The 18,143-nt window shown below is 35.4% G+C and overlaps 2 protein-coding genes across 5 annotated transcripts in view; both read right to left on the minus strand.

Annotated features, from left to right (window-relative positions):
- Positions 1 to 7,514, minus strand: part of LOC106050830 (inverted formin-2-like) — a 127,544-nt gene extending 120,030 nt beyond the window's left edge. The window contains exons 1-2 of one of the 2 annotated variants that reach the window (XM_056037479.1): positions 7,364 to 7,514; positions 3,789 to 3,954 (exon numbers count right to left, since the gene is read on the minus strand). In XM_056037479.1, the coding sequence (XP_055893454.1) occupies positions 3,789 to 3,845 (57 nt within the window). In that variant the 5' untranslated portion in view covers positions 3,846 to 3,954; positions 7,364 to 7,514. Of the gene's footprint in view, positions 1 to 3,788; positions 3,955 to 7,363 lie in introns of those variants that run through there. The other variant, XM_056037483.1, reaches the window with a different exon arrangement.
- A 7,808-nt stretch (positions 7,515 to 15,322) lies between these two features.
- Positions 15,323 to 18,143, minus strand: part of LOC106058389 (U3 small nucleolar RNA-associated protein 18 homolog) — a 41,843-nt gene continuing 39,022 nt past the window's right edge. For all 3 annotated transcript variants that reach the window (XM_056039458.1, XM_056039460.1, XM_013215809.2), the window contains exon 13: positions 15,323 to 15,427. In XM_056039458.1, the coding sequence (XP_055895433.1) occupies positions 15,403 to 15,427 (25 nt within the window). In that variant the 3' untranslated portion in view covers positions 15,323 to 15,402. The remainder of the gene's footprint in view (positions 15,428 to 18,143) is intronic.

Genomic DNA, 18,143 nt, shown 5'->3' on the forward strand with positions numbered 1-18,143 from the left:
TTTTAGGAATCAGTAATAGAGATCGGATCTAAATCAAGGACATCCTATGACGAACTTGGAGTCGACCCCTTGGTAAGATTGTGAGAGAGCGTCGCATGAGGTTTGCGGGACATGTTCTCCGACAAAATGAATTACGCATAAGAAGAGTTGCGATGACATCCTAGTACAACTTGGCTCCACACATTCATGGAGGTCCTCAGAGCAGGTGGGAAGATGCTTTAGACATTACCAGTGACAGATTTTTGTGGAGAAAGCTTGACGGCAAATGCGCCAAACGGCGCGGGAGGGTCTAAGTCAGTAAGAATAGCACATACGTTTTTGCAATAAAACTTTCAAATAGCAGGAAAATGCACTGTATATACCTCAGAATATGCATTTTGTTGGCTTTTAATACCAGAAATAGTGTTTGGCGGCGGGGAACTCCTAACGCTCGCCCCCAGACCCCCTTGCTGGCAATGGCGGAGAGTCAAAAATTTTTCCACTAACTACAGGAAGAACCTATTCTAAGGCACAATAAAAGTCTTCCGAAAGAATGAAAAATTATGTACACACACACACACATACACTGGCGGATCCAGGGGGGGGGGGGTAGGGGCGATCGCCCCCCCCCCCACTCGGCCGGACGAATTTTAGTATAGAATTCACACAATTTGTATACGAATTTATTACTTATGTTAATAATATATTTTAATTATTTATATTTCAACCTATTTTTAGATTATTTCGCCCCCCCCTTCTAGTATTTTGGCCGATTTGGTGGGGTCGGGAGGGGGCGATGTTTTATTTGCAGAAATCACAGCTTGCTAACAGAATCAATTAAATATCTATATGATTAAAACTTGTTATTGGTATTTTAACCGGTCTTTATATTATGTCGTTCATCTTTGGCCGATTGGAAGGGGAGGAGCGAATACCTTTACTGCCCTTCCCATCTAAACCCTTTGAATGGGGGGGGGTTGGTCCTACTTTTATCGAGAAATCATAGTATGTGAACAAAATTAGTCGAATATCTATATAATATAAACAGGTGGAAGTGCGATACATGCAATCACCTTCCCCCCATCGGACAAACCAATACTTTTTCTTTTTGTATTATAGTAAGAAATTACAAAATTAAAAAAATCTGTCACTAATATAATTTATATATGCTATAAAGTAAATTCTTATATCGAGTCGCCCAACCTCTATTCTTTAATGCAAAATGCAATCATTAGCAGAAATTATAAAAAGGAGCGAGGATTAATCGTTTTCATTTTACCGCCCTTCCCCTTTCCAGGCAGAGTTTGTGTAATTTTGCTTTAGAAAAGTTATAATTCAAACGAAATTTTTCAATATAACAGTCAAGGTTGAGATGAGTTCAAAAGCCGGATAATCTTTTCATAGTCGACTTTTTCCAACTCTGTCTCATATTTTTCTAGTTAAATAAATTTAGGACTATAACTCACAATTTATGCTTGAATTTTATTGAATATTATTGATCGAATATTTTTTTTTTGGCGGCGATCCTCAAAGCCTTAATCTAAATATGTTGGGTATCTTATCTTTTCAAAGAAAAAATCGGTTGTATTTGCAATGTATTAAGGGATATAAATTCATATTAGAATATTTTTCCACATTATTCAAAAGGTCCTTTGCAATAGAATGAATAATGAGCTGTAGGTCAGGAGAATGCGTTACTGCAGTGAAGAATGCCAAAAAACGCTTTTAGCGTTGAGGCTTCGCCCCGAACCTCACTGATGAATAATAAGCTGTATAAGCTGTAGATGTCAGGAGAATGCGTTTCTGCCGTGAAGAATGCAAGAAAACACTTTTGGAGTCGGGGCGACACTAATAAATAATGAGCTGTAGATGTCAAGAGAATGCGTTTCTGCCGTGAAAAATGCAAGAAAACGCTTTTGGCGTCGGGGCTTCGCCCCGAACCCCACTGATAAATAATGAGCTGTAGATGTCAGGAGATTGCGTTTCTGCAGTGAAAAATGCAAGAAAACGCTTTTGGGTGTGGGGGCTTCGCCCCGAACCCCACTGAGGAAACTTACAGCGCTTTCCCAGACCCCCAAGCTTGCAAGAGAAAGGCCTCAACATGACTGTTTTTTTTTCTTATTTTATTCTCATATATCGAATATATATATATATATATATATGTATATATATGCTGTACGCACGTTTATGCATAGGGTTAGGGTTTTCTGGGCGTTAGGGTTAGGGTTTGAAAAAAAAATCGCCCCCCCCCACTCCAAAGTTCTGGATCCGCCAGTGCACACACATACGTGCATATAAATATTTTTTTTCGCGGGAGGGGGGGGGAAGGGGGTCGGGGGGGGGAGAAAAAATCCCCCCAAAACTCCCCCCCCCCCCGAAAAAAAATCCTGGCTACGCCCATGTTATCTCTACACGTCATTCTAAAAAGTTTGAAGTAAACGTAGTTTTGGCAATATTTCCAAACATTCAGTTCAAGACACACATTTAAACCAGTATTTCTTAAATGCTAATAAAAAAACCTGTGTTGAAAGTGTTGGGTTGGCTCGGGACAAGATGGCAAGTATAACAACAGATGGAGCCCGTGATCTGACTGAGAAAAACAGGTTGTTTTAAAATATTAAAGACCAAAATCTAAACGGGAATGTTTGCACAAAGCTGCATTGAATATCAAACATATTATTGACCTTTTAATCTGGGTTATTACATTTATCATAGCAAGAGGACTTGATAAATTAGAAACAAAACATTTCGAAGTTCGGTACAACAGAAGTATCCAATGGCTTATCGTGGGCAAGGTATTGAGAAGAATTTGGAATCTCATGGAAGAAATTGTTGTGTTCCTTAAAACAGGTTGATTGTGACTTGGTTACTGATATTTCTAAATAAAAGTGAAAGACATACTTTGTGTTCTTCATCGGAAGTATTACAATGCGCATGAAATGTATAAACATGTTAAATCTTTTCAAACAAAGTTATCCAATTTCTCTAGGCAAGGAAGTGAAAACAGGTTTTGTCATTTTCCTTTGCTGAAAGGTGAAATTTATTTCTAGTGAAATAGTTGAAAAGTACAAGACTTATTTGGATTCCTTGATTGTGGGATTTGAAAGCAAATTTTAAGACGTAAAAAGCCAGTTTTCAATACCCTGAGCTCACCGTTCAGTGCCGAAGCTGATTCAGCTCCAGAGGAAGTGACTCTAAGCAAATTATGACCTGAAAGAGAAGTTCCATTCAGTTCTTCCTTAGGAGTCTAATGGGTGTCAGAAGCTGTATTTCCACACTTGAAAAAACCTTGCTGCTAAACTTTTACATTATTTGGGGCCACATAAATCGTGAAAAAACATTTCTTTCTTGTTTTAAAATAAACAAGTGTAAGAACATGTCGATGCTGACTGACTGAAATTTGACAGCAGTCACAAGAATAACAACTATCAGGCTAGTTCCACAGTTACTTCACATTAAGTACAACTGTGCATGTGTGATGAAATGTGACAATAACGGAATTTTAAAAACTATTCGTAAAATTAGAAAATTAGAATAAGAAATTGATTACTCTTGTTGTAATTCCTCAATTCGGAGTGTAAAAATGATATGTAAATGTATGATTCAGTATAAATATGAAATAAAAGACATTATACACAGTTAGCTGTATTATTTTTCTAAATTGTAAGTACACATTTTATATACATATATGCGTCCCCCTTTTCCCAAAAAATTCTTTGAAATGCGGCCCTCAATAGAAAAAGGTTGCCCACCTCTGCCTTACAAGGCTGCAAGTGGTATAAAGCAGTTTGTGTCCTATTACTACTTACCAGCCATAAAGCTATAGCCCCAATACTGACTAGGCCTCCGACAAGAACTATTGACATTATGTCACACTCCTCTTTGTTGATGTGATCAATCTTTAACCTAATTCCAATTGCTGTTTATTCTTAAGTGAATGATAGATTTAGAATGAGAGTCAGAGAAAGTCGCCGTCTGTAAATAAAACATTAAGTAACATTTAGATTTATAATGGAAACAAGCAAAATAAATAAGAAAGACTTAAAAAAGACAACAACAAAGCTTATCTAATGGGAAGAACTGTGTATTTATAGCCATACATATCAATACTTAAAGAATATTTTCTTTAATCAATATCAAACTATATTAATTAATTACCACCAATTAATTTCATATTCGAATTTTTTAGATTGGTTCCTATTTTGTTAGGAACTATCAATAATTGTGTCAAGTTTCAAGTCGATCCGAGAATGAGAAGTGGGAGAACTAATGTGTACAATGTGTGTACCAGACAGCAGAATGAGTTGATGTAAGCTTTGGAACAAGAAAAGACAGGTTGATCTCAAGCCTACATTTAGGAAAGGTCTAGTGGACTTACAGCAGGAAAACAGTGAAGTAGAGTGGAGATTTGCATAGCTATTTATAGTTTTTTTTACGCCATGTATGAAAAGATTAATAAGCTTGGTAGATGCACGTACTGGATAAAGACATCAACAACAGGATAACCAAGGCTATTGGGCACCAATCGCTGACTACCAAAATACCAAAGCCCTAATCTATGGATCTGTGTGAGGAGCACGAAAGTGAAACATGATCAGCCTACTCCTGGTAGGAAAAAAGCTGATTATCTTCCACCTCTGATGCTTAAGATGGATTTTTTGTTTAGATAAGTCGGAAAGATAAAATAACCAATGAGGAAGTGCTGCAGGGTGCGAGGATATCCGCCGCTGTTATAAGCAGTAGACGTCTTGGCTGGCTTGGACTAGTTCACAGAATGCCACAAGGTCGACTCCTACACGACATTCTGTATGGTGATCTAATAGAAGAAAGGAGAGCCGCAGGTCGCCTACGTTTAAGATATACTGATGTATGCAAACGCGACATGAAGCTCTTCAAAATTGACACCAACTGTTGGGAAAATGAGCCACATGGATAGATTCAGATGGGGAGAAACCATAAAGAAAGAGTATTGGATTGTAGATGGTACACACCAGAAGTAGAAAAAAGGGTGAAGGTGCAACAGCGTCTGGTGATTACAGATTCCCAACCAGTGACCGCAGTTGTCTTTAGTCACGTGAGAAGTTGCAAAGGCAAAAGTTCATCTCTCGAGATGCCCCAGACAGTAGACAATGACACTTAAAAAGATTGTTAGGCCTAGAACATAGATCGAGTAGAACGAGATGTTAAGTGCTGAAGTACAAGGAGATACAGATTTCTTTCAATCAAATCTTCCCAGGCTTGTTGTTCTCAAAAATAGTTTGGATTGGATGGTTGCTGATGAAATAACTTGTTTGAAACATAATAAGTCAAGTTTTAAAAATAAAATTCCCCTATCAGACCGTGTGCTCTATAGGGCAGAGGATGTAAAGGGCATCTGTTTCTTTGGCCTATGATTTCATGTGGTCAGTGATCAGCACAACGACCAACCGTCTTAACTAATTTCAGGTCGCCATTTGAATTGGGTGGACTCAGATACTGAAATGTGACTGATAATCGAGGCAAAAGTAGTGTAAGCATACCTTAACGTAGTGTAAGCATACCTTAACGTAGTGTAAGCATACCTTAACGTAGTGTAAGCATACCTTAACGTAGAGTAAGCATACCTTAACGTAGTGTAAGCATACCTTAACGTAGAGTAAGCATACCTTAACGTAGTGTAAGCATACCTTAACGTAGTGTAAGCATACCTTAACGTAGAGTAAGCATACCTTAACGTAGAGTAAGCATACCTTAACGTAGAGTAAGCATACCTTAACGTAGAGTAAGCATACCTTAACGTAGTGTAAGCATACCTTAACGTAGTGTAAGCATACCTTAACGTAGAGTAAGCATACCTTAACGTAGAGTAAGCATACCTTAACGTAGAGTAAGCATACCTTAACGAGGTGTATTTATGGTCAATATTATCTTCATGTTAGGCGAGACTTCTTGTGATGGGCTTGTTTTGGTCTGAATAAGACGCCAACAGAACGATGGTTAAACGCTCTGCACATATTCGACCGTGGCTCAAAATATCTAATTTTTTAGAACCATTTGAATAACGTTTTTACTTTTAAAAAATTCCAATATGAATTAATAAGCCCTAACTACATTGCAAATACAACCGATTTGTTCCTTGAAAAGAAAAGATAACCACAGATTGGGAAAGTTGATTTAGATTAAGGCTTTCATGGTCGCTGCTGAACAAAAAATGTTTGAGAAAAATAACATTTGAAAAAGACGTTCATTTAGAAGTGATTCAATTTGTTACAGAACTATCCTTCAAAGCTATGTACACAAAGGAAGAGGAGGGAGAAACTCAGTCAACCAACTCAAGTCTACTCTAAATGTTTCAAGTTTTAGGATTCAAGTATAAATTGTGAGTTAATAGTCCAGATATTATTTCCAAAAATGAAAAATCTCAGATTGAGTAGGCCTAAAAGTTTGGAAAATGCGTCTAGAAAAAATATTTGGGGTCAGAAGTCATCTCAATAGTTCTCTTAGTACTCTCATACTTTAAAGTTTCTTATGAATTCTAAATTTTTCTAAACAAAGTGTTTCTTTTAAATAACTATGACAAATTCATGCGCAATAAAGTAGACTCTGTCGCCATATTTGACTCTTCTGTTTTAAAACGTCATGTTTTCGTCGGAAAAAACGGGAAAGACGGTTGAGTGAAGACGATTAACCATGTACTCCTCTCTCCATTTTATGATGATTGCTAATGAATGCATTTGACATTAAAGAATAGGGGCGACTCGCTCTAAGATTTTAATCTATAGCATATATAGCTTATAGTAGGGATAGATTGTTTTGTATAAAATGTTGTCATATCTTCACTAAAATACAAAAGACAAAGTATTGGTCTGGTAAAATTACCAATAAGTTGCTGCTATCATATAGATATGTGGGCCTAACTACTTCTGTTAACAACCTGGGATCTCTTTCAAAAAACATGGACCGTCTCCACCCAACTCGAACGGTTAGTGTCGGGTGAGGGGCGGCATTAGTGCAATCAATGGGGGTCGGAGTAATTTAAAAATTGGTTAATATATAAATGATTAGTATACAGTATAAGTAAAGAATTTGTACACAAATATTGTGATTTCTCTACTAAATTTCGCTCTCCCCGCCCCCCAAGGGAAAGGGTGTCGACCGAGTGGGGCAAGGGCGATCGCCACTACCGCCCACCTTGATCGACCATGTATATATATATATATATATATATATAAAATGTTTGTGTCTTTTTTTTTTTATTAACTTATTAGTGATTACGGAAATACACCTAATTGTAAAGGATTAGATTTTATCGAAAACAAACAGCTATATTTATTTTCATTTAATTTTAAACATTAAATTGTCCATAAGTTCTATTATAAACTAAATGTAAAACTGTATTGCTTACAATTAGGTCTCAGTATGGTTTGAACATGCACACAACTTCAAAACTAATCTGAAATCTCTGGTTCGAATATTTTCCAGTTCTGCAAGGCTGTTGTACTTGTCAGCCTACAACTAAATTTAGATTTGTCCAATGTTTCAATGTGCCCTGAATGAAATTGACATTCCTCAAATAGACGCATCTCTCTAATCTCTGGCAATGTGTAGGCCTCCTATAGAAAGCTAATATTAGTAGAGGTTACAAGTTGTACATTTTTGTTAACGAAAATAACTTGACTGTTTTCTATTTGTATTTTTAAAAAGTACAAAGTGGCTGATTGAATTGTATATATTTATAACATGAACTTTAATACTGTTTTGTTTTTGTTGTTTTTTAAAGTGTTTTAGTTTAAATACATTAAATATTTCTTTATACTTTACTAAAAACCAAATCTATTAGGATGTAAAAAGAATAAGCAGTTTAAAATGTGCAAATTTTGTACTTTAAAAAATGTAATTCGATCATTGATTGGCTTTATTCTTGTCTCTTCTTCATTCACCTTCATCTATGTCTTAGTCTGTTGAACCGTTGGGGCACCACACATGATCTGTCGACCGTCTTTTTCATTTCCTTTCTTTTGCATTGTCTTTCAATGACATGCACGTCCATTCTTTTCTTCCCATCGCTTTCACTGCCTCTTTTTGTTTTTTCCTGGTACTGTTCCCTAAAGGAATGTGAGAGCCCTAAGGACCTTGTGATATGGTCATAAAGTTTAAGTTTGCATTCTCTCGTTATCTCAATTAGATAAGTCATCATGGGAAACTGTGCAACTGTAGCACTTGTTACTTAAGGAAGTCAGCATGGGAAACTGTGCAGCTGTAGCACGTGTAACTTAAGGAAGTCAACATGGGAAACTGTGCAGCTCTAGCACGTGTAACTTAAGGAAGTCATCATGGGAAACTGTGCAGCTGTAGCACGTGTTACTTAAGGAAGTCAGCATGGGAAACTGTGCAGCTGTAGCACGTGTAACTTAAGGACGTCAGCATGGGAAACTGTGCAGCTGTAGCACGTGTAACTTAAGGAAATCAACATGGGAAACTGTGCAGCTGTAGCACGTGTAACTTAAGGAAGTCAGCATGGGAAACTGTGCAGCTGTAGCACGTGTAACTTAAGGAAGTCAACATGGGAAACTGTGCAGCTGTAGCACGTGTAACTTAAGGAAGTCAACATGGGAAACTGTGCAGCTGTAGCACGTGTAACTTAAGGAAGTCAGCATGGGAAACTGTGCAGCTGTAGCACGTGTTACTTAAGGAAGTCAGCATGGGAAACTGTGCAGCTGTAGCACGTGTAACTTAAGGAAGTCAACATGGGAAACTGTGCAACTGTAGCACGTGTAACTTAAGGAAGTCAGCATGGGAAACTGTGCAGCTGTAGCACTTGTTACTTAAGGAAGTCAACACGGGAAACTGTGCAACTGTAGCATGTGTAACTTAAGGAATTCAACATGGGAAACTGTGCAGCTGTAGCACGTGCAAGTTAAGGAAGTCAAACTTCTAAACAGACCCGCTCTAAAGAAAAAGAAAACTAATCCTATACAATAATTAAAGAAAGATAGATCAAGAATCTATTTTTTTTAGAGAGAGAGAGAGAGACAGACAGACAGAGAGAGAGAGGGAGAGAAAGAGAGAGACAGAAAGAGCGAGAGAGACAGAGAGAGAGAGAGGGAGAGAGCCAGAGAGCAAGGAATGATACTTTGTTGCACTTTCGTTTCTCTACATTCAAAAGGAATCAAATAAACGAGTAGGTACAAATAAAACCAAATTGAAATTTCCTTATACCGTATTTAGAAGATAGAAAAATTAAAATAAATGTAGCATAGACTTATATATTATATCTAGACTGGACATGGAGATCTTTTAACACTACAAAAAATGTCTTTAAAATGTTTTTAAAAGTTGAAACAAGGCGTAGTTTTGTAAAGTAGTTAAAAGAAGTAAGGTTTGTTTGTTTTTTTCAACCCTAACCTATGTAACAGATAATTTAAATTTTAGATCTTTTAAATTTTAGATCTAGATCTAGTAATTAAACATAAAAAATAAGAGTACTCTCGTCTCATAATTATTATTTTGCAATTTTTAGATTACATAATTTAGAAAGATCTATGTCATTAATCTATTTAAATGTACATAAGATGATTAAAATTAACAGACATGAATTTTTTTCGATCTAGGATTTTTAAAACATTATCTCAATGGAAACTAACAGGAAATGGCTTTGTTTCATATATTTGCGTGAATATGTAGTTCCGTGATTAATAGCCCATTCTAAAGAAAATCAAAGAAATGATTTTGCATTATTTCTAAACTTTGAAAACTAAAGACCATTACTTTTCTAAGACAGAAAAGGTTATTTCGGGCGACTTCCATTAGAGCTTGAAAAAGAGTTACGTACATAAAAATCTATTTATATAGGTCTGTGAATCGATCAATCGCGGATAAGAATTTGTTTCCTATTTCCAGTCTAGATATAATATATGTCTATGAAATGTAGTTTGGGGAACGGAAATTGAGCAAATCAATATGGGCCTTTGGAAAAAGTATTATTTGACCTTTAGGCTTGAGACAGATGGCCTTAAAGAAATCTTTGCGATGTCTAATGTCTTTTACCGTACATGTTGGTTATGTAGAGTTGGAGTGGTAGTAGGATCTGCCTAAGGTGGATTAGGAAGGGGCATTCAAAAAGGATATGGTTTACGATTTCATAAGGGTAGGCACAGTGTCTACAAAGGGGGAGTTGTGTGGGATTTATTTTATTGAGATGGTAATTTAACAGAGGTGTGTGTCCTGTCATTAGTTGGAAGATTGTAGATTGATCTTTGCGGGGAAGGAAGTTATTACTGTCCAGTTGGTTAGGCATGTTCATTTCTTTGTACATGGCTCTGCCTGTTTCCTGTTGCCCATTGTTTGAGCCACTCCTCTTTGTGGTTGTTGATTAACATTGACCTTAGGGGGAGGTAGTTAACAGGTCTATCTGGTTGTTCCATAGATGATCCTGCCTATGAAAGCTTATCTGCCCTTTCATTTCCCATGAGGCCAATGTGTCCAGGGATCCACTGTAATGTGATGTTGATGTTTAATTTTGTCATCATCTGGTGAATTATCACTATTAGTGTTGTCAACTCTCTTGGTTTTTTTTAAGGTGCTGCTGTTAATTGCTTGAAGAGTGGATTGGGAGTCTGTAAAGACAACAATATCTGATGGTGATTGTATCCCTTCATATAATTTGTTTTCGACTGTCTACAAAGCTATGGTAATTGACTCAATTTCAGCTTGGAAGTTTGAGCAGTAGTTGCCACAGGGTACACTTATTTCAAAGTGTTTATTTTTGGGGAAGACCAGGAAGGCAACAAGACCAGCATTGATAGTGGCTTTGAAGGCTTATCCGTCGGTTGTTGTTTGGATAGCTTTCCAATTGTTTCGAGCGTGAATACTTTGAGCTCCAGTGGATTTGATTCTTTTGTTAGAGTGTTATTTATTTAATATTGTTTTAATGGTTGGTTGTTTGTAGTTAAGTCCAGGAGTTATGTTTGAGAATCTGGTAATTTTTTCTGTTATTGGTAGATGGTGTTTTAGAGCAAGTTCGTCAGTAAGTTGGATCAGAGTTCTTTGTTATTGGTAGATGGTGTTTTAGAGCGAGTTCGTCAGTAAGTTGGATCAGAGTTCTTTGTTATTGGTAGATGGTGTTTTAGAGCTAGTTCGTCAGTAAGTTGGATAAGAGTTCTTTGTTATTGGTAGATGGTGTTTTAGAGCTAGTTCGTCAGTAAGTTGGATCAGAGTTCTTTGTTATTGGTAGATGGTGTTTTAGAGCGAGTTCGTCAGTAAGTTGGATCAGAGTTCTTTGTTATTGGTAGATGGTGTTTTAGAGCGAGTTCGTCAGTAAGTTGGATCAGAGCATACCACACGACTAGGCAGTGTACTATTTTACTTAGGTCCAAATAATGGAATAGTCGAATAAAAATTGCGATTGCAATGTTGATTTTTTTATTTTTTTTTGCATATTGTAAGCACCTATAGCCCTTTAGTCTATTTCCATGTAGTAATACAATAAGTTATTGAAACCCACGTTAGCATACATGCGTTCAGTTTTAGGCATATCATACGCAATCAAGATGTGGGCCGAATCGTATGGTAATGCTCGGGCCGATTTTTGACTCCCATTCCGCCCCTGGTTGTCATTGTAATGAAAAGGGTATAAAGTGTGAAAGCGGGCCAAAAGCATATGCAAGTCGGGGTGGGAGTAGTACAAAGCGTGTATTCACAAATCTAGTCAAAAGTCTATGTCGGAGAAATTACGAATGCACATGGTGGAAGAAACTAACAAAAATGTAGGTTCCAGAAAGATAGAGGAGAGAGAGAGAGAGAGAAAGAGGGCCATTTGATTTCATTGAATGAATGATGAATATAGAAACACAAGTGAAATGATAATTTACAAAAAAAAAAAAAAAAAAAAAAAAAAACCACTCGCTAAAAATATACGCCATTTTTCTCTTTATGTATTTGCTATTTTTATACATGTAACTTATTCTATAGGTTTTTTTTTTTTTTTACATATTACTTATTCTATAAGTTTTATTTTTAGCGGCCCCCGAAAGGAAAAGACGCTATTAGTTTTGTGTGGAATGTCTATTCGTCCGTCTCGTAAACTAGAAAAGATAGTAAAAATCCAACATCATAATATTTTAGAGTCTTTAGACCAGTGGTTCCCAAACTTTTTTCTCTCGTAGACCCCTTGCCTTGTTTTCTGGTTTTCCGTAGACCCCCTGCTTAAGTTATATTAAATTTTTGAAAATTCATCAATTTCAAATTACACATTTTGTTTAAAATAATTTCTAACCAGTGACACGATGAGTGAAAAAGTAATTTAAAACTACAATTTAAGTTGAATTAATTTTTTAAAATAAATCTATTAAACGGGCACAAATTAAAACCCATGATAGAACAGTGAATACGTATAGCATACAATCACTAAACACACTGGAAACTTTTTGTTTTTAAAGGCTTGCAAGCTCACCATCCGTTGCTACGGAGATAATTTTTCATATAGGGATTCACTGTTTTATGAAGTAGTTCTTTAAAACATTAAATATTAATGTGCCTTAGTTTTCACAAAGAGCAGTTTTTCGTAAATTTCTTGAGCCATAATAATTTGAAAAAAAAACTCATTACCAGACAATGTTGACTCAGCCAGCTGTATAGAGAAATATGTTGTTTGCAGAAATATGTCGTTTGCAAAGGCTTACATTAGAAGAAAGAAATATTTTACTATATTCCAACAAAGCTTAAGAATTTAGTGAACTCTTCTACAAATCCATCGCCCTAACAACCAATGGGTCAGAGTTTGCATGGATGGTTCTCAGAAAGCCACTGGAATACTCATCGAATGGCCTCATGGAGAAAAAATAATTAAAAAATTAATTTCATTGTAACTATCGAGCTCTATGACAACCACAGAGAAGAAATAGGAGCATTGGCCAAATTCGCCAAACAGTTAATTTTTTTTCGAGACCAATCTAAAAATAGTCCTTCAAAGGTTGAGAAACTCTGATTCCTCCTGAATAAAACAACTCATGATGCGTGGATTGACGTTCGGTGGTCACCTTGCCTGCTCGCATCTCCTGCCGGAAGGTTTGGGCTAGGATGTAATTATCCACATAATCTGAAGGAACATCCAAAAGATTTTGTACAAAACATATTGTGTGACCTTGTAAAGCTCAACAACAGCAAGAACACTGTTCTCCAACGTTGAAATAGAAGGCTGACACACTTGCCAAATGTGAGAAAACAAATACACACTTCAACATCGCACTCTATACGGAAGAAATGAAGAAACTAATAGTCAATAGTAAAAACGAGAAATGGACAAGCTCTCATTCGATGAAATCTATTATAAACTATCCCGATAGAATCACCTATAATTTATCACATCAGAACAGTACACATCATCATGAGAAAACATATGTTCCAGAAGCTCAAAATTGGGACCACTGACATTTGCCCTTTTAAAGTGTCACCAGAGAATGCTGACCATGTCTTCAAAATTGCATTCTTCATCAAGAGGCCCAAAACAAGACACCGGCCACAAAACCCAAACATGAAATTCTTTTAATGATATAAGTTCGTGTAAGAGTTTTTACAATTTCTTCAACAGCTGTTAAAATCAATAATGTGCCTATCGTGTAAAGTTTTCAGTATTTTACTATAAGAAAAGAGATATAGTAAAACGTTCACTAATCATCACCTTCTTAATATTAGGTCCAATAGAGATTTTGTGGGTGTATTCTGAACTTAATATTTGAGTGTTTGAAAGTTTTGCAAACCTTTATCTATTTATCAGGGTGGCATCATCTGAAATGATCCTCCTTGGTTTCATAGCATCATAAAACAAATGGCACATTAACACTCGCTTTCTTTGACAAGGCAGTAATGAAGTTCAATTTCAACTACTTCACTCTGTACAGTCTACATTTCTTTTGGTTGTTATAACTAGAGAAAACTACACTCTTTAAATCTAGTTATTCAATTAAATAAAAAAAAATTCATTCAATCAGCATGATAAAAATTTAAGGATTTCCTAAGGTAGGCCTACAAATCATAAATGTGTGTATGAAAAGATTCAAATTGTCAAAATTAAAGTCAAGACAGGCTAAATTGAGATTCTTTATCATAGATCCCCGTGCACATCTCATGGACCCCCAATTCCCTTTTAAACTTTCGTAGACCCCTTGGAAGTCTTCGTAGACCACTGGGGGTCTATATAGACCACTTTGGGAAACACTGCTTTAGACCATTCAAAGTTCTGATGCAACGGCTACATTTTTTTCTTTTCTGAAAGCTAAAAATCTAATTTTTTAAAATTACTTATGCAAGCAGTTTTTTTCATAAAAATACACTTTTACAACTATTCACTATTAATAGTAACAAACACGGGAGGCTACTTAATAGGGGAGGTGACATTTTACAATATTTTAACACATTTATCAAACGGTTTTAGATTTTTTGTCAAAATTATTATTACATTTGTATTGCTAAGTTAAGTAAGTTCTGTTATACTTACTACTAGATAAGTAGATTACACACACAAAAATGTTTACTTTTTTTTAAGAGAAAAAACCTATTTAGTATGCATATAACTTGGACATAATTTATAACAACAATTAATAAGTAATTGTTCATATTATCGCGTGAACTGCAGCCCCATACAATCGCACACTAAACTAAAGGAATTTTATTTTTTTACGGAAATGTTTTTTCTTGAGGAATAAGAGATTGTCCCTTTACAAAACAATTAGAGCAATTATATATTCATTATAAGACATTAGTTAGGGCCAGGTTCACATTCACCTGTGGACCGCTAAGGCACCACACAAGATCGGTCAACCTTCTTTCTCCATTCTTCTATATCATTTGTCTTTGATAGAATTTCATTCTGATGTTCTGAAAATATTGAAACCTGTCTTTTTACCTGCCTGGGTGGACCACTTCGGGGGCCGATTTTGAGTTTGTGTCTCCACATAAACTGTCTTTGTAACCTAGTTTTTTTTTTTTTTTACATGTAACTTATTCTATTGGTTTTATATTTATACATATTACTTATTCTATAGGTTTTGTATTTATACATGTAACTTATCCTATAGGATTTATATTTTATACATCTAACTTAATCTATAGGTTTTATAGTACTTATTGGATTTTGACACATTTATTTTAAAGATAGACCTTTTAATAATAAATACACCCAACTGTATTGATTAGTCACAACCATGTTTTCATTGGACTCGCACTTGGTATAAATCTATGTCAATCTGTCTGAGGAGGAAACTTTTTTCAAATCAAACTTAAAACCTACAAGTATTAATGACAATTTGATTGGAGTCATGAATCCAACCCTGACAAGTTAAAAACAAGATGACAAACTGAAACAAAGTTGTTGTTTTTACATTCATTTTATTTCACAGTTATAATATTTCTAACATGAACATAATAAGATATTTGCAGTCTTTGTGTTTAATACTTTGTATAGTGTTGCAACCTGGGGAAACAAAAAGCAATGAATGAAATCTTAGATACAAAGCAAATAAAGAATGATCTGTTTCTAAACTTGATCAGTATCTAAACTAGGTCAACGTGCCAGAGACTATATTGAAAGGTTTAAAAACCTTTTTCTGATGAATCTAATGTTATATTTGACTGCTTTAAGTCATTTACTGGATCACATTAAAATGTTTGAACAGTATTTGACTGATTTTGAAAAATTAAGCAAAGGAATTAAATGTGGTATACCAAGTGAAAGAATTCTGAGAAATGTAGACTTGTAAGCTAAGAAGCAGCACACCCAGAATCAAAAGTTATGTATATAAATGTTAAATGTCAATAGTAAATGCAAACATAAGGAAGAAAGAACATAATTCAGAAGATCATGTGAAAATGTACAATGATTGTTTATGTGTCTTTAGAAATAGCTGATAATATATTTAAGAAAGTGCATACATACATACATACAGATAGAAAAAATATAAGAAAACTAGTCGACTGATTTCATTAACTTAAATCGATGGTCAAGAACTATACAGAATTCATACGACGACATGATCAGATGGCATAATGAAACTGTTAGCTAGTAAATAATACAGATAAATGACTGGAGAAAACCAGGATGTGTAACTTTTAAAAAAAAATGTCAAAAGAAAATGTACGTCGTCTGAGAACCATGTCAGAAAGCAGTTATTGTGCACCAAACATCCTGCATTCATCTATCATTAAGACAAAAATGATAAGCTATGCATATTTAACAAAAAAACATACAGATTAGGATATCACTGATTACTATCTTACAGATAAAGACAATCATACTCCCAAAATAATTTTAAAATCCCACAATACACCTTAAGAACTTGTAGACCTAATTAAGACATACAACACAAGCAGTAAGTAAGTTTATAAGAGCTGAAACAAATCTAAAAAAAAAAAAAACAAGGTTACAAAGACAGTTTGTGTGGAAACACAAACTCAAAATCAGCCCCCAAAGTGGTCCACCTAGAGTCCTTACCAGGATTCGAACACGGCATCTCCATGTATTCATATAGAGTACACTTATATTTTATAAAATAATAATTATTAACCTTAACCATACATTCAAAATTAATATCTTATCTTATATGAAACAGACGTTACTTCAAAAAAGAAGATGATGAAGTCCAACGCGTCATGCATTTAGTCATGCATGTTAACCAATGACCTAAACTCAGCCAAGTCACTGATTTTCCTGGCTAGTTCAGGCAACCACTCCATGCTCTAATAGCGCTAGGGAAGAAGGAGCTTTTGTACAAATTTGTCCTAGCATATGGAACGAGGAATGTGCCTTTATCTTTGTGTCTTTCTGAGTATTTTATTAAATTTTGTTTTTGTATTTGAAGATTATGGTTGTGTTTTATGTATAATTGCTATTTTGTTTTTGTATTTGAAGATTATGGTTCAGTGTTTTATGTATAATTGCTATTTTACTTTTAACTCTTCTATCCTGAGGGCTTTCTAAATTTAGTGATTTTACTAGAGGTGTTACTCTAGTCAAACTTCCGGCATTAACAACCTTGCGGAATCTATGCAAAGCAAGAGAGAAAACTGAACTGATTCCATTTGAGATGTCTCCGTAGGATCTTGAAAGTCACATGGAAAGAAAAAGTGTGCAATACTGAGATCCTTGCGCGATGAGATATTCCCAGCATCTTTACAGCCGTTTGCGCTGGCTTGGACATGTTCGCCGGATGGAGGACAAGTGCATCCCGAAAGTCATCCTCTATGGACAACTCGCAACTGGCACAAGAAAAACTGGTCGCCCCCACCCCCGTTACATAGATGTAATAAAATGTGACCTCAAATCAGTAAACATCGATACTGACCATTGGGAAGACATAGCTCTAGACCGCACCAGATGGAGAGAGACAGTGACCAAGAAAGCTATAGACAGTAAAAGTACATGGGACTCAGCTCAGGAAGAAAAACGTACAATCTGAAAAACGGCCAACTCCTCTACCACCAAAGCAAAAGCCACCTTAACCTGCGCTATCTGTGGACGGGAATGTCTCTCCAAAATAGGGCTCCACAGCCACATGAGGAACCATATTAGTTCTACGACTGAAGGAGGCCAATTTTGTGTCTGTTCCAGTTTCTTAATGTTTTCTTGAGTTGAGGGGACCCAAACAGAGGATGCATATTCTATTATTGGCCTAACCAAGATTAAATAACATTTTAGTTTTATTTTCTTATTTGATTTATAAAACTTTCTTCTAATAAACCCTAATGCTTTATTTGATATTTTTTTTTTATAGTTTCATCAATATGGGGATTCCATGACAGTTTTTCATTTATTATAACACCTCTACTAGGTATTTTGCATTTTTAGTCTGTGTTACTGGTTTACCATGAATAAGATAAGTGGAATTAATTTTTTTTAGTTTTTTTTGTTAATCTTAATAACTGACATTTTTCTGGGTGGAAAGACATGCTCCAATTTGATTCCCATTTCTGTAATTCATCTAATTCTCTTTATAAAGAAACTAAAGCAGAAATATATAGAAACTAAGGCAGAAAGAGTCCATAAAAAATACCTTAAAATTAAACAAATAACCCAAAAAGTTAGTAGACTGCTGCAGAGTGAATACATAGACAAAGTAATGTCTTAGGATAACAATAACAAACTATGGTTATAGATAAAATCTAAGAAAATAGAAACAACAGGAGTAGAAGAT

Source organism: Biomphalaria glabrata, chromosome 8, assembly GCF_947242115.1.
Source record: "Biomphalaria glabrata chromosome 8, xgBioGlab47.1, whole genome shotgun sequence".
NCBI lineage: Eukaryota > Metazoa > Mollusca > Gastropoda > Planorbidae > Biomphalaria > Biomphalaria glabrata.